Raw genomic sequence first — 16245 nt, 5'->3', positions numbered from 1 at the left:
GGGTTTACTGTCAAATCACACTTTACAGAACCTGTAATGGGAAAATATTCCATTGTAAAAATGGATTTAAAAAAAGGCACACTCTTGATGGGCATGAACCTGGAAGCCAGCTTGAAAAATCCAGTTGTCCGTCCCAGGAAATAGGCCAGTTATGGCTCCAATTTTAATGGTTCTGATTTTCATAAATTGGTCCTTTTTCTAAAAGCATGAACAAGCCTATTTGTGTCTCTCTATACTTATAGTGTAATGGTTTGTGGCTTTTATGTTTCTTGATTTCGTCACTACTCCGTGCGTTTAATATGAATTCCTTTCTGATCTCAGTCTTTAACAGGTGTTTCCCCCAAGTCGATCTGACCTTTCCATCTAATTTTACTATTGATAACATGAGCAATAATGCTACAATAGGGAACATTACAGAGGCTGCCAAGTAAGACTAAAATTATCTCGTGTTGTGTTATTTTTTACTAAGTTTTACTTGCATTTGTTGTGACTGGATCAACATAAATGTAAAATTGCATTTTTTTTTACCAGTAATGGAAAGGTAATATAAATGTAGCAGGATTGTAGATTTGGTTTTCATTCTGTGGAATTTATGAGACGGTATTCCCTTAATCAGTGGTCAATCATAGACATACACTATATTACCAAAAGTATTGGGATGCCTGCCTTTACACGCACATGAACTTTAATAGCGTCTTAGTCTGTAGGGTTCAATATTGAGTTGTCCACCCTTTGCAGCTAAAACCGCTTTAAAGTGATTGTAAATGCTTGTTTTTACTAAAATAATTGCATTTCCATGTTTTATGTACTGTGAGAGACCAGATATAGTGAATGCAGGGTCCTGGGTTTAGTAACACTTTAATATCCTGAAAGTGGATGAAGGATGAGCCGAACACCCCCCCCGGTTTGGTTTGCACCAGTGCTAATTTTAAAGGCTTATATGCATGGTACTGTCATAAAAAGTGTTTAGGGATGCAATGCAAAAAAAGTTTTTAAACGTTCGTTTTTTAGGGAGCAGTGATTTTAATAATGCTTAAAGCGGGGGTTCGCCCTGTAAAAAAAAAAAAAAAAGTTTTTTTTTATTAGACAATTAAATTCGGCATCGTAGCGCGAGCTACGGTATGCCGGTCTTACATTTTTTATGCCCGTACTCACTGCGGTATCGTTGATTGAAGAATCCGGGGAATGGGCGTTCCTCTGGTGAGAGAAGGTGATTGACGGCCGGCCCTGGCACGTCACGCTTCTCCGGAAATAGCCGAAATAGGCTTGGCTATTCACGGCGCCTGCGCATAGCCTGTGCGCAGGCGCTGTGAATAGCCGAGACCTACTCCGGCTGTCTTCGGGGAGCGTGACGTGCCAGAGCCGGCCGTCAATCATCCTCCCTCTCCATAGGCACGCCCATTCCCCGCGGGAGTCGGATTCTTCAATCAACAATAGCACAGTGAGTACGGGGTTTAAAAATTTAAGACCGGCATACCGTAGCTCGCGCTACGATGCCGAAAGTAATGGAATAATGGGGTGAAGGAGGGTGAACTACCGCTTTAAAGTGAAACAATGAAATATTCCTTTAAATTTCGTGCCTGGAGATGTCTATAGTGTGACTGTAAAGTGGCGCATTTTTCCTGTGTTTAGAACTGTCCCTGCACAAAATGACATTTCTAAAGGAAAAAAAGTCATTTAAAACTACTCGCGGCTATAATGAATTGTCGGGTCCCGGCAATACAGATAAAACTCATGGGTTCCCCCCCCCCCAGTCCATTACCAGGCCCTTTTGGGTCTGGTATGAAAATTAAGGTGGGAACCAAAATGTAAAAAAAAAATTGCGAGGGGTATCCCCCCCAAATTCCATACCAGGCCCAAGGTGCTTTGGGCTCCAGACCCCAAAGCATCCTCCCCATGTTGAGGGCATGTGGCCTGGTACGGTTCACGAGGGGGGGGTGCTCTCTTGTCCCCCCCTCTTTTCCTGCGGCCTGCCAGGTTGTGTGCTCGGATAAGGGTCTGGTATGGATTTTTGGGGGGACCCCTACGACATTTTGTTTTTATTTTGGTGCAGGGTACCCCTTAATATCCATACCAGACCTGAATGGTCTGTAGTTGAATTTGGGGGGACCGCTACGCAATTTTTTTTTAAATTTTGGTTCGGGGTTCCCCTTAATATTCATACCATACCCAAAGGGCCTGGTAATGGACTGGAGGAACCCATGCCTTTTTTTTTTTTCCAATGAGTTTTATCTGTATTACCGGGACCCGACAATTCATTATAGCCACGAGCAGTTTTAAATTACTTTTTTTCCTTTTAGAAATGTAATTTTGCTGTGGGACTGTTCTAAACATGGGAAAAATGCGCCACTTTACATGCATACTATAGACACCCCCCAGGCACAAAGTTTAAATTGAAGAACTTATGTCTGATTCATTACTGATTAAGGGAACACCATGGGGCAGATCCACAAAAGAATTACGCCGGCGTATCTATTGATACGCAGCGTAATTTCAAATTTCCCGCGTCGTATCTTTGTTTTGTATCTACAAAACAAGATACGACTGCATCTGGGCTCGATCCGACTGGCGTACGTCTTAGTACGCCGTCAGATCGTAGATACATTTTTCCACCGGCCACTAGGTGGCGTTTCCGTCGAATTCCTTGTTGAGTATGCAAATTAGCTAGTTACGGCGATCCACGAACGTACGTCCGGCCGGCGCATTTATTTACGTTGTTTGCGTTCGGCTTTTTCCGGTGTATAGTTACCCCTGCTATTATGAGGCGTACTCAATGTTAAGTATGGCCGTCGTTCCCGCGTTGAATTTTTTACGTCGTTTGCGTAAGTCGTTCGCGAATAGGGATTTGCGTAGAATGACGTCACCGTCGTAAACATTGGCTTGTTCCGGTTTAATTTCGAGCATGCGCACTGGGATACCCTCACGGACGGCGCTTGCGCCGTTAAAAAAAAACGTTGTTTACATTGTGTTACGATGTATTTACATAAAACACTCCCCCATCACATCCATTTGAATTGCGCGCCCTTACGCTGCCAAAGATACACTACACCGCCGTAACTTACGGCGCAAATCTTTTCTGATTCAAAAAAAAAAGTAAGTTACGGCGGCGTAGTGTATCTTGGATACGCTACGCCCGACGCAAATATGCGCCGATGTACGTGGATCTGCCCCAATATCTTTAATTTCACTGAATTAAACTGCATCTACAATCATGCTGCTTTTATATTTATGCTACCGCTCTGCTACTGGTAACTTTATCCCACTTTTACATTTGTTACATTTAAGCATATGAAATTCTGTATCATCTTCAGCTCAAGTTGAAATTTGCATACACCATTGAATGAGTCAGAGTAGTGACCCCTTCCTACCTGTCTAGAGGGCTTCTAGTTGGAGAGCGAGAGTCTGAAAGTAGACGACCTCTGCAATTCTTTGTGTAGAAACCCCCCTGGTGCTTTGTGATTCCTGGAAATGGCAAGGACCCTGCATTTCTAGCAAGATCAACATATAATTTCTTGCTGAAATGTTCTTAGTTAGAATAATTAAAATTGAATGAAGCCATCTAAGGGCTGGTAAGCTACAATATATTATATTCTTTGTTTTTGGGTTTAGATATCCTTTCAGCCTGGAGATGGCACTGCAGCCTTAATGTTGTGGTGGGCATCTGTTTAATACTGTAATTGTCAGATGCAATAAACGTATTGAGAAAAAAGGATCTTATGCAGATGGTAAAAAAATGTAATTTAAAAATGTATTTAAATAACATTAAAAAAACATTATAGGTCATTTAGACCGTTGCAGAGACCCATATAGTGTTTGTTTATGCGTACAAAGCTGCACACTGGCAGCCTGTCTGCATTCCGGGGCTGCTCACCTGTGCCTATGTACCTGTCAAACATGGATGTTCAGGTGAGTCCATATAGATGCTGGTCTCCATTGACTAATAAGGACTGCTTGCATGCTACTCTGGACGCATAAACAAATGGCTCTTTACAGTGAAAGGGCCTCTACACCCATGTGCATGACCCCTTCTAGTTGACTTAAGAATAAGGAAACCGATTCAAATGAATCATCACCTCTAGTGTTTTGAGAGGTAGTGCTGACCCTGTGTTTATAGTTTAGGCTTTATTGTTATAGTTTCTTTTTATAGTTTTATTTTAAAATGTGATTTCGAAAACATATCAAAGCATATTTCAAAAAAAAAAAAGGACCAGGCTATGCCACACACCCCGGGGTTTGCGGAGTCTGGTTAGGTGCAGGAATCCTGAGTAGGGAGTTTTTGTGCAGCCTTACTTCTGCTGATGGGGGAAGGGTATGTCCACCTTCCCCTTGCCTTGGTCATCTGGTAAAGGGATCTAGTGCATTATTTTGCGGTCTTCTGAGTCCTAGTCTGGCCCTGATTTACTGCCTCTATATATTGCAAGATTTTATCATTTTATCCATCTCTCTCTCTTTCTTTCTTTCTTTCTTTCTTTCTTTCTTTCTTTCTTTCAGAACAATTGCCAACTCCTTGAACTTTCAGAATCTAAGCAAAAAGATTTTTGAGGATTTTGCCAATTCCTGGTCCTGGATCCTCATGTGAGTAGCACATTATAGATTTCATTTATTTTATTTTATATTTGTTTAAGCAATATTTTTCTTGCAGTGGTTATACCTGTCCTAAATGGGGGTGTCCAGTAAAAGCATGTATTAAAGGTGCCAGTCTATAGCTCTTGTGAAAATGTACTATAAAATTGCTGACTTCTTGATAGTTGGTGTGCAGCCATGGCACCCCCATATACTATAGTGCAATGCTTGATTCCTGTGTGACCTATCAAAAGACCAAGCATTGCCACATAGGAGGTGGTAGGGGGGAAGTTTGTTGAACCTGAAAGTTGCTTAACAAATTCATAGGGTTCTCTGAGCACTTTTATGGTCCGCATATTTCCATTAAAGTGATAGGCGGGTTGGGATTGGGGCTCGCAGTCAAACCAGAAGTGACGGTTCTACCGGCCGGAGAACCTGTCAGAGGTAGAAGGGAAGCTGTCGCCACAAGGGACCAACCACCTTATTACCAGGGACCACAGTGAGTAACTGAAGCAAGTACCAGAGCAGCATTCTCACCAAACGGACAAAATGGAGAATCTGGAAACTTCAGGCATGGATCAAGTCGGGGCCCAACTAGCGGAGGAGACGCTTGCAGAGCAGCCTTGTGAGTCAAGCCAGGGACCAAGCCGGTTAGCAGATGTGAAGCTTGAGAAGTGTCAAGCTAGGGACCCAGCAGGGAAGCGGGGGTGACGCTTGAGGGAGATACCACCGCAAAGATTGGAAGAGCTCAAGGGATTCAGAGTAAGTGAATCAGAGGGTCTAGTGAGAGACCAGGAGCTCAGTGTTAAAGAACTACAAAAAGCAGTTGTGAAGCTGAAGGAATTGTTACGTTTGAGTTAGGAACTGGTAAAGACTGTTGCCATAGGAGACAGCATTCCTGCACGTGCAGATGTGGTGTCTTGCTGGGGCCTTTCCCTGCACGGCTGTCCTCCTATTAAAGTCTCAGAGTCTGCCAATTGAATCTACAACTACTTAAGGGTGTCCTGGCCCTAACCCTCTTTCCCCAAAAAATGCAGAAGGGACTGTTAAGTATTGCCGCCCAATAACTTTGTCCACCTTGCACCTACTATGCCTCACAACCCACCATATACAGAAGGATGTTGGCCATCTTTGGCCTGAAAGTTCTCATTGGACTGGACAAGGCTAGAGACCTTGCTACAGGAATATGAAATGTTTTTTTTTTTTTTTTTTAATAGCTTTAGTTAGAATTTCCAGTCTTTACCATTTCGATGGGGTCAAACTCGGTACTAGAGACACCAGGGGTACAGTGCTATTTGAGCCTATGGGGTCTCACTGCACAGGTATGGCTAACAAGAAAATTTCAGGGCAAAAGGGTGGAGGAGACCATGGCTGTCATAGAGCACTAAGTAAGCACCTGGACAGATGGTTCCAGATTCAGTTGCAGGGGGAAATCTTGGGGCAGATGGGGATCTACATGAGGCCAGCTTCAGCTGGGAACTGTGCAACTCTTCTGTGAGATGAGTGAAGATGTACAGTGGGTCATCAGTCAGCCCTAAGGTTGGTGTACCTTTTGAATGGTTGTGGATACACTGTGGTTGATTGCAAGTTTAGCGCTACCCCCTCAGGAGCCGCTGGTTAGATTTGAGACGGCATGATTATGTTACCTCTGTAATGTGTCTAGGGGTGACGATGAAGGAGAGGATGGTAATGAGAGCAAATGACGGAAGGTCCAGACAGCAGGGTGACGTTTTCTGTGCTTTTATTACTGGTCCAACATGACCAACAGTCAACTCGAGGTAGATAGAATAGATTGGTGAAAGGAAAGAAACTTGCAGATTCAGGCCTCTAGATAAGCAAAGCAGTCCTGCTTCAGCATAATAGCTCTTGCTTCGTCGCCACTCCAGCCGGAGTGGGTGTAGTGCCCCTGGACAGGTGCCTCTCACAGGCCTGGCGGCCAGGGCGTCACTCAGAACCTCTGGGAAGGAACAAGTCTCTGCCACCGACTTGGCTCTAGTAAGATTTAGATTTCCAGTGAGACCTCTGCCACAGGCCCAATGCTCATGAACATGGACGATAGAGCGAATCCTCCCAGTAAACACAATTTCGCCTGAATCTTCCTCAGGTAGACTTGTTAGCTTGGGGTCACCGACCGACAGTTTGCAGCATACAACCTGTCAGTGTCCGGTCACCCAGATCCCCGATGGATCGTCTAAGCCCTATTGGATCACTTGCCTCCGGGTTCACCTCAGACCGACTCCCCACCGAACAGCACAACTCGCTTGGGATCTTCTTAATAAGAGGTGGGGGACCCAGTAAGTCACTGGGGCCCCTTGGCAGCATCAATCGCTCCGGGCCATAAGGGCCCAGAGTCAGGAACTCCGTGTGGCACGTGCGCCCCGGCCTGGTAGGCCATATCGCCGGGGCCCGTGATGTGCGCACACCCTAAAGGTGGGTGCCGCACCTGGAACCAGGAACGGGCGAAGAACCCCACAAAATGGCGTCTGTCACAGAAATACCCTCCCCCAGCATGCCCCGCGAGGGAAACACTCCTATCATTGGCTGCTGGAGAAAGGCGCTCTGCCTGGACCCCTCTGGCGCCACCTGCTATCCAAAGATGGGACAGTATCCTTGGAACACACTCTGACACCACAGGACAGCCCAGGGCTGACAGAAACCCAATTTAACAGATCAACACGGATGAAAGCAAGGTAACTCTCTCATCCCCCAACTAAATTTGACATAGCACCTGTACTGAAAAGTACACAGGCGCTACACAAGTAATTGATGGAGTTGAATGAATGAATGAAAATTTATATAGCGCGGCACATGCAAACTTAATCGCCTCTGGGCGCTTGTTGTTTTGGTATCAAAAGAGATGCGTTTTGATCTTTCTCCTGAATGCTAAGTGGTTCTCCTCCAACCGAATGCTGGTTGGTAAAGAGTTCCATAGTCTGGGACCCTGGACCGCGAATCTCCTTTCTCCTTTGGATTTGTAGTTGGCTTTCGGTATCTGAAGAAGATTTTGATTGGTGGATCGCAAAACGCGATTGGGATTATGAGCTTTTATTTTTTCGCATAGATAATGGGGAGCATTCCCATGGATACATCTATGCGTTAGACAGAGTGCTGTGGTGGAGCCATAAATGGCTTTCCATGGAAAGCTAAATATGAGAAGGTTAATAGTGTTGCTCACGAATATTCGCATTGCGAATATTCGACTCGAATATAGCATATTCGAGAAATCGCGCTATATTTCGAATTTCGCGGTGAATATTCGCAATTCCGAATATTCGCATTTTTTCAATTTGATTTTTAAAACAGATCACATCCTATCGACGTCTAAAAGCATTGCTGGTATGATTAGAGACCCTGGGCCGAGTAGCTAAGCTGAGGCGATCCTTTTATGTTGCCAAATTGAAAAAAAAAAAATTGCGATTTTTCGCTATTGCGAATGCGAAAATGATTGCGAATTTTCGATAACTGTGGTAGGAGAACTCTGATTGTCTCTGATGCAAAAGGGGGGGGGCTTTGTGTATGTTTCTGTTATGAATATTTGTATGTTTGATATTATTATTTTTTGTAAGAAGGAAAAAATTGCGCATACCTTAAAAAAGGGGAGAATACAGCAGCAACTCAAAAATGTTATACAACATAAATTAATACAAGACAGAAAATGGAGTCGCTCTACAAGAATAAAAAATATGTCTAGTGACAAGACATGTGGGCAAATTATAAAATAAGCAAGCGCAAATAACTTGTGAAATACACAGTGAAACAAATATATAAAGAAATATAGTCCCAATAATAGAAAAATAATCTTTCATAAAAATGTCTTTGATATGTGAAGTGAAAAAAAGTCCAAAGCATGCAGCATGAACGTGTTCAATCTTCAAGGTGTTTGATTGACAAACGGCTGTGACAGATGGATAGAGTAAAGAATCACCACCAATGCAAAACACTTTTTATTTTCTATTGTAAAATATCAAGAATATTCTGAGCCAATCAGAGTGCTCCTTCCGCATTTGCCGAATATTCACAATTATTTTGTATTGTAAAATATCAAGAATATTCTGAGCCAATCAGAGTGCTCCTTCTGCATTTGCCGAATATTCGCAATTATTTTGTATTGTAAAATATCAAGAATATTCTGAGCCAATCAGAGTGCTCCTTCTGCATTTGCCGAATATTCGCAATTATTTTGTATTGTAAAATATCAAGAATATTCTGAGCCAATCAGAGTGCTCCTTCTGCATTTGCCGAATATTCGCAATTATTTTGTATTGTAAAATATCAAGAATATTCTGAGCCAATCAGAGTGCTCCTTCTGCATTTGCCGAATATTCGCAATTATTTTGTATTGTAAAATATCAAGAATATTCTGAGCCAATCAGAGTGCTCCTTCCGCATTTGCCGAATATTCGCAATTATTTTGTATTGTAAAATATCACGAATATTCTGAGCCAATCAGAGTGCTCCTACAGCATTTGTCGAAATTGCGCAATAAATATCGCATTCGCATGTTGCGATATTTCGATAAAATATCACGAATATTCTGAGCCAATCAGAGCGCTCCTCCAGCATTTCTCGAAATTGCGCAATAAATATCGCATTCGCATGTTGCGATATTTCGATAAAATATCACGAATATTCTGAGCCAATCAGAGTGCTCCTACCGCAGTTATCAAAAAAATCGCAATTATTTTCGCATTCGCAATAGCGAAAAATCGCAATCATTTAATTTCGATAAAATATCACGAATATTCGAATTTAGCGAATATATCTCGAATATTCGAATATATATTCGAGATATATCGCGAAATCGAATATGGCGTATTCTGCTCAACACTAAAGGTTAAACTTCATCTGTAAAGTGGAGCTACATTGCATCTGAGCACCAAAAACACTAATTCATTTTTAATATTCAAAGCAAACTCCCCCATCCATCCATGTCTCCATGCTTTATTTTTCTGAGAAATTACTTTTTGAAAAATTCCCCCAGAGCATTTCTGACCGTGGCCATCTTGAGTATGGGCAGATGATTCATGTAGCATTTACTTCCTGGAATCCATCTGCCCTTAAAGCGGAGTTCCACCCATTTTTTAAGCGTTCTCTATATTCAATCTCCTTGGCTAATCCTTTTCACATTGGCATTTATTAAAAAAAAATCCTGCCTAGAAATACCTTTTTCTTTTATTTCCTCTTGACTTTCGCCCCTAATCGCCTTGGCGATTTGCAAGGGTTTCTGGGATATCTCCTACTGCTGAGATCTCGCGTTATTTGCAGATGCGCTCTCTTCTCTGATGACAGGAGAAAGGGAGGAGGGGGCGAGCGGTAGGAAACATTCTGAGACCCCACAGCTCGCCTCCTCCCACGCGGCCGCTGTCTGAGTTGTGCTGAGGGGGGGGGTGACTATGTGACGGCACCCGCTACCATACCTCCCAATAGCGGAGGAAGAGGAGGTCCGAGGTCCGCTTCTCAACAGTAAAGCACGAACATCTAAGTCCACGTCCCGCGACTGCAACCTCCCCCCACTTAACATCTTTATTGTACAAGTGCTCGTTCAGCAGCAGCAGCTTCCCCCCCGCTTAACAACTTTTTTTCCCGTTCGGCAACAGCACACACGGCCCTGCTCCCATAGTGTAAATGTGGAAAAGTTGGGAGGTATGCCCGCTACAACAGGCTGACGCCGACATTGCTATAGCAACTGCTGAGGCATTACTGCGCATGCACAAAAGTAACGGGAAATGAACACAGAAGGGCTTCATATGCCCAAAGCCAAAATGGAACCTGCCTGTTTCCAAGATCTGTGAGTAGAAGACTATTTTTCAAGAAAATAAAATCGCAATAAAATATGCCATGTTAGAAATTTTAATTTACAGGTTTTGACAATTACAGAGCAGTCGTTAAAATTTTTTTTTTTGGGGGACTGGAACTCCGCTTTAACTCAGGGATGCATGCAGGAGAGTGTGGTTAGCTGAGAAAACCCCTCTTCCTTCCTGATGACTCCTGGGGTATATGACCTCACTTACCTAGGCAAGAAACCAGGAAGTAACAGTAGAAATGTAAAGGAAAAAAAAAAAGTTTGAAACAAATAAATAAACCTTCCTATCTATTTACTAATGCTCGTGGCATAAGGATTAAAAATAACCAATGTTGATTGGGAGAGTGAAGTTCCACTTTAAATTGTACATATGTTTGGACAGGCAGGGCCATCTTTTCCATTGGGCACGCTGGGAAGTTGCCCGGGGGCCCCGCTTGCCTGGGGGACTCCACCGGCTGCCCAGCAACCCCAGTAAAAAATTGTGGAGAGTGACGGGTTAGAACTGCCCAGTTTTCAGAAATCACAGAGAAGATCTGGTCCTCCACGAGTGCGGGGGGTTGCTGATGTAAGGGGGCAGTGAATGCAAAAATGTAAGGGGGCACTGATATGAAGGTTACCCCTCCTATATTAGTGACCCCCCCCCATACCTTAGTGTATTTACTCTACGGAAGGTGGTCTCTGGTCACCAGAGTGCCCCCCACATCAGAGTTCCCCTTTACAATGCAAAGGGGGAACTCAGTTTGCGGACCCTTATGTAAGTGGGAAAGAGAAAGCAGTGGACTCCTGCAGGACTCCTGTGGAATCCTGCAGACTCTAATGTAAGAGGAAACTCTGTGCTGGCTGGGTTATAGTAACCTGACCATGTCAATGAAGACATTTTTTTTTTTTTTTTTACTTTTGTTTAACTTAAACACACTGGCCCGGATTCGGAAAGATTTGCGCTCTATTTGCGGAGGCGCAGGGCAACGATTTTGCCCTGCGCCCCACGCAAATATTTTGCGCTGCCCTTGATTCACGGAGCAGTAGCTCCGTAAATTGCGAGGGTGCGCCGGCAAAATTGCCCGGCGTAAGCGCGCGGAATGTAAATGATCCTGCCGGGGGCGGGAATCATTTAAATTAGGCGCGCTCCCGCGCCGAGCATACAGCGCATGCTCCGTCGGGGAAACTTTCCCGACGTGCATTGCGGCAAATGACGTCGCAAGGACGTCATTTGCTTCAAAGTGAACGTGAATGGCGTCCAGCGCCATTCACGAATCACTTACGCAAACGACGTCAAATTCGAACGGCGCAACGTGGGAACGACGGGTATCCTTTAGCATTGGCTGCCCCTGCTTTTAGCATGGGCAGCCTTACGCTAAAGACGCCGTACGCAACCGACGTAACTTGCGTACGCAGGGGGCGCGCAACATTGTGAATCGGCGTAAGTATGCAATTTGCATACTATACGCAGACCACAATGGGAGCGCCCCCCTATCAGTCATCGCAAGAATGCAGCCTAAAATCTGCGTGGCATAAGAGCCTTATGCCACGCAGATTTTAGGCTGCATTTGGCGTAACGAGTTCTTTGAATCGGGAGAACTCGTTACGCCGGCGCAAGTCAGCAATTGCGCTGCGTAACTATGGTTACGCAGGCGCAATTGCTTTCTGAATCCGGGCCACTGCTAATAGCACTAGCTATATGTTTATAGTTTAAATACTAACATTTGCATTGTTCGGCACTGAAAACTGTAATTTTAGGTACTTTTTTTGGAGTTGCAGTAAAGGTTCTGTCAGTAAATTTTATGATTTTTGTCAGTAAATTCTCGTTCGTGATTGTGTAGACAGGGCCCCAGTGCACTGTATTGCCCGGGGGCGTATAATGCTCTTAAGATGACACTGTGGACAGGTCTATACTAGACCAAAAAGATGGACATTGTATAAGGAAAGTGGCATTTGGTTGCAGAAGATAAGCAATCCCTCCAAGTGAGGGACGATATGGAGCTGGACATTGATGCAGTCTCGGTGGATAGAGGAATGATGGCTGGCAGGAAATATCAGGCCGTTGCCATATATATATATATATATATATATATATATATATATATATATATACCCAGGGCAGGACTTAGGGTGGTGGGGGCCCCTGGGCTTGAGTGTTGAAGGGGCCCCTGGAGCCGAGAATCGGGGGGGATCTAAGTAGTTGTTGAGCGGGGGGGGGGGGGCGAATTGAAGTTGTTGAGCGGAGGCGGAGGGGGGACATTAAAGTCGTTGAGCGGGGGGGGGGGGGGTTTGCAGTTGTTGAGCAAGGGGGAGTGCCTCTCACCTGTGCCAACAGCTGGGGCCACAACTGTCATTAGCCCGGCTCTCGGCTTTCTTCCCTTCAGCAGCCACAGTCCTCCACACACCGCTCCGGTCCCTCCTGCTTCCGTGCTGCCTCCTCTTGCAGTGCAGGAAAATTAACCCTTTAGCGGGACGAAGCTGTCTGTGTGGGAAAGTCCCGCAGAATCCGTGCGTGTTGGGAGGTATGCGCAGGGCCGCCATCAGGAATTTTGGGGCCCCTTACACAGCTTAAGGCATGGGCCCCCTGGAGCAGAGAACCGGGGCGGGGGGGGGGTGCTGCCGCCTGAAATTGAGAAGCGGGGGGGCTGCCGCAAATTGGGAAGCTGGGGGGCCTTTACAAATAAAAAGAAGAAATAAAGAAAAAAAAAAATATATATATATATATAAAGGGGGTAGCCATCCGGGACCCTGGGGACCTCTGGGCCCTTCCTTTAATAAAAATTAAAAATAAACCTCTGGGCCCTTTAATAAAAAAATAAAAAAAATAAACATTTATAAAAAATACATACAAAAAGGGAGGTTGCCTCTGGGCCCCTGGGGACCTCTGGGCCTTTTAATAAAAAATAAAAAATATAAACAAAAATAAAAAATAAACATTTATAAAAAAAAATAAACAAATAAACATTTATTAAAAAAAAATAAAAAAGGGGGGGTTGCCACATGGGGCTCTGGGGACCTCTGAGCCCTTTAACCACTTCCCGACCTCCGCATGTAAATGTACGTCCACAATATTGCACGTACAGGCACATGGGCGTCATTGTACGTCCTTGCCTATTAGCGGGTGGGGGGTCCGATCGGGGGTCCGATCGGGACCCCCCCGCTACATGCGGAGGTCGGGTCCGCTCGGGGAGCGATCCGGGACCACGGCGCGGCTATTCGTTTATAGCCGCTCCGTCGTTTCCCCGTGCTTCACTATGGCGGCGCATCGATCGTGTCATCCCCTTTATAGGGGAGACACAATCGATGACGTCACACCTACAGCCACACCCCCCTACAGTTGTAAACACACACTAGGTGCACCCTAACTCCTACAGCGCCACCTGTGGTTAACTCCCAAACTGCAACTGTCATTTTCACAATAAAGAATGCAATTTAAATGCATTTTTTGCTGTGAAAATGACAATGGTCCCAAAAATGTGTCAAAATTGTCCGAAGTGTCCGCCATAATGTCGCAGTCACGAAAAAAATTGCTGATCGCCGCCATTAGTAGTAAAAAAAAAAAAAATAATAATAAAAATGCAATAAAACTATCCCCTATTTTGTAAACGCTATAAATTTTGCGCAAACCAATCGATAAACGCTTATTGCGATTTTTTTTTACTAAAAATAGGTAGAAGAATACGTATCGGCCTAAACTGAGGAAATTTTTTTTTTTTATATATGTTTTTGGGGGATATTTATTATAACAAAAAGTAAAAAATATTGCATTTTTTTCAAAATTGTCGCTCTATTTTTGTTTATAGCGCAAAAACTAAAAACCGCAGATGTGATCAAATACCACCAAAAGAAAGCTCTATTTGTGGGGAAAAAAGGACGCCAATTTTGTTTGGGAGGTACGTCGCACGACCGCGCAATTGTCTGTTAAAGCGACGCAGTCCCGAACTGTAAAAACACCTTGGGTCTTTAGGCTGCATATTGGTCTGGGGCTTAAGTGGTTAATAAAAAAATATATATATAAAAAAAATGTAAATTTTTTTATTAAAAAAAAAAGGTGGGTAGCAATCCGGGGGCCCTATAATAATAATAAAAAAAAAAAAAAAAATATATATATATATATATATATATATATGTGTGTGTGTATATAAAAAAACATATTATTTTTATAAAAAAGAAATACAAAAAGGGGGGGTTGCCGTCCGGGGGGCCTGGGGACCTCCGGACCCCTAAAAAACAAAAAAAAGGGGGCCCCCTATTGGGCGGGGCCCATGGGCTTGAGCCCAGTCAAGCCCAATGGTAAGTCCGGCCCTGTATATACCAATGGTCCAGGCAGAAAATCTGCAGTTCTATAACATGTCTTCTCTCTGTGTTACAGAGCTCTAGGAATTGCCATGCTGGTCAGTCTTTTCTTCCTGCTCCTGCTGCGTTTCACCGCCGGTTTCCTGGTTTGGATTCTCATCATCGGTGTGATCGGCGTCATTGGATATGGTAAAGCTGTGATACATATTGGTGCCTGTGTTCAGCGGATGGTAGATTTTTCTTGCTCTTTTATATGAAACATCAGTTGGAAAATAACATACAGCCCCAGAGTAGTGGATACAAAAAGATAATTTATTATTTAGTGTGAATCTGAGGTTTTCCTATGCAGGGACCTCCACAAACACATTTGCTTTCTTTTGCGCCTCTGTCACTGTTCAGTCATCGGAAGGAAAGTCGTCCTATGAGAGATATACGTTTCTGGAGATGTAGCTTGTACATTACTATAATCTCCCTGTGTGACAGCACTGTCCTTCTGTTACATGCTACTCTTACCTGGAAGTACAAGGTGTTTCCTTAAAGTGGAGTTCCACCCATAAATATAACGTTACATCAGTAGTTTTAAAAAAATGTCATTAGTCCTTTAAGAATTTTTTTTTTTTTTTTTTAGATGCCTTCAAAGTGTTGTTGCTAGGCAGAATAGTTAATCTTCCCTCTTCCTGCACCTAGGTGCTTAAGCTTCCTAACCTACACCGCACAGACTCCTAGGAATGTAGTGGGTGTAACTTTCCAGGAGTCTGTGCACTCCCCAGTCTCAAAGAATCATGTGACTTGCACAGTACAGGTGCTGAAACCTGATCTTAAACCTATTACACTGCTTGTGCAGCACTAAGCATGTGCGAGATCTGCAAGGCTGAAATCCAGGAAGTCATACAGTCTGGCTTCATGATGCCCACACTTAAGATGGCCCCAGTCAATTTCTATTTTATAAAGTGTCTAAATGCTGTAACAACCTAACAAAACGGACCTTAGTTTACAGACTAACTTTACTAGAATACATTAAGCTTGTGTATTACAGGGGTATTTATACTTAACCACGTAACGACCGCCCACTGTATATATACGTCCTGTTTTTAAAGATGGATATCTCAGTAACCGCAGCAGCTGCTGCCACAACTGAGGTATCCATCTTTACAGTGGACGGCCATGTAAACAAGATCGCCGTTATCGGTGGCGGGAGAGGGCCTCCCGCCGCTCTTCCGCGCCCTCCGCCGCTTAGATCGGATGCTGCTGCCTGGTGTGTGAGGACTTGAGTGAGGGCAAGATGGCCCCCACCCGTCCTCATAGCTTTGCTGGGCGGAAGTGACGTCAAAACGTCAGTCCCGCCCAGCCTCTTAAAGAGACAATTTTTTTGTTGTCATTTTTTTAAATGACAAATTTTCCTTTTTTTTTTTTTTTTTTTTGCATTTTAGTCTAAATATGAGATCTGAGGTCTTTTTGACCCCAGATCTCATATTTAAGAGGACCTGTCATGCTTATTTCTATTACAAGGGATGTTTACATTCCTTGTAATAGGAATAAAAGTGATATATTTTTTTTTTATTTCAGTGTAAAAAATAATAAAATCAATAAAAATAAATAAGAAA

The 16245-nt window shown here is 43.8% G+C and overlaps 1 protein-coding gene across 1 annotated transcript in view; it reads left to right on the top strand.

The window, feature by feature from the left end:
* The window catches only part of SLC44A4 (solute carrier family 44 member 4), a 150835-nt gene that overhangs the window by 83730 nt on the left and 50860 nt on the right, over window positions 1–16245 (top strand). Inside the window, exons 8-10 of the mRNA XM_040323068.1 lie at window positions 322–427; window positions 4492–4575; window positions 14718–14830. Of these exons, the coding sequence (XP_040179002.1) occupies window positions 322–427; window positions 4492–4575; window positions 14718–14830 (303 nt within the window). The remainder of the gene's footprint in view (window positions 1–321; window positions 428–4491; window positions 4576–14717; window positions 14831–16245) is intronic.

Source organism: Rana temporaria, chromosome 9 (genome assembly GCF_905171775.1).
Source record: "Rana temporaria chromosome 9, aRanTem1.1, whole genome shotgun sequence".
In the NCBI taxonomy this organism is placed as follows: Eukaryota; Metazoa; Chordata; class Amphibia; order Anura; family Ranidae; genus Rana; species Rana temporaria.
Note: the sequence above shows the minus strand (reverse complement) of the source record. Positions and strands in the feature narration are given on the sequence as shown.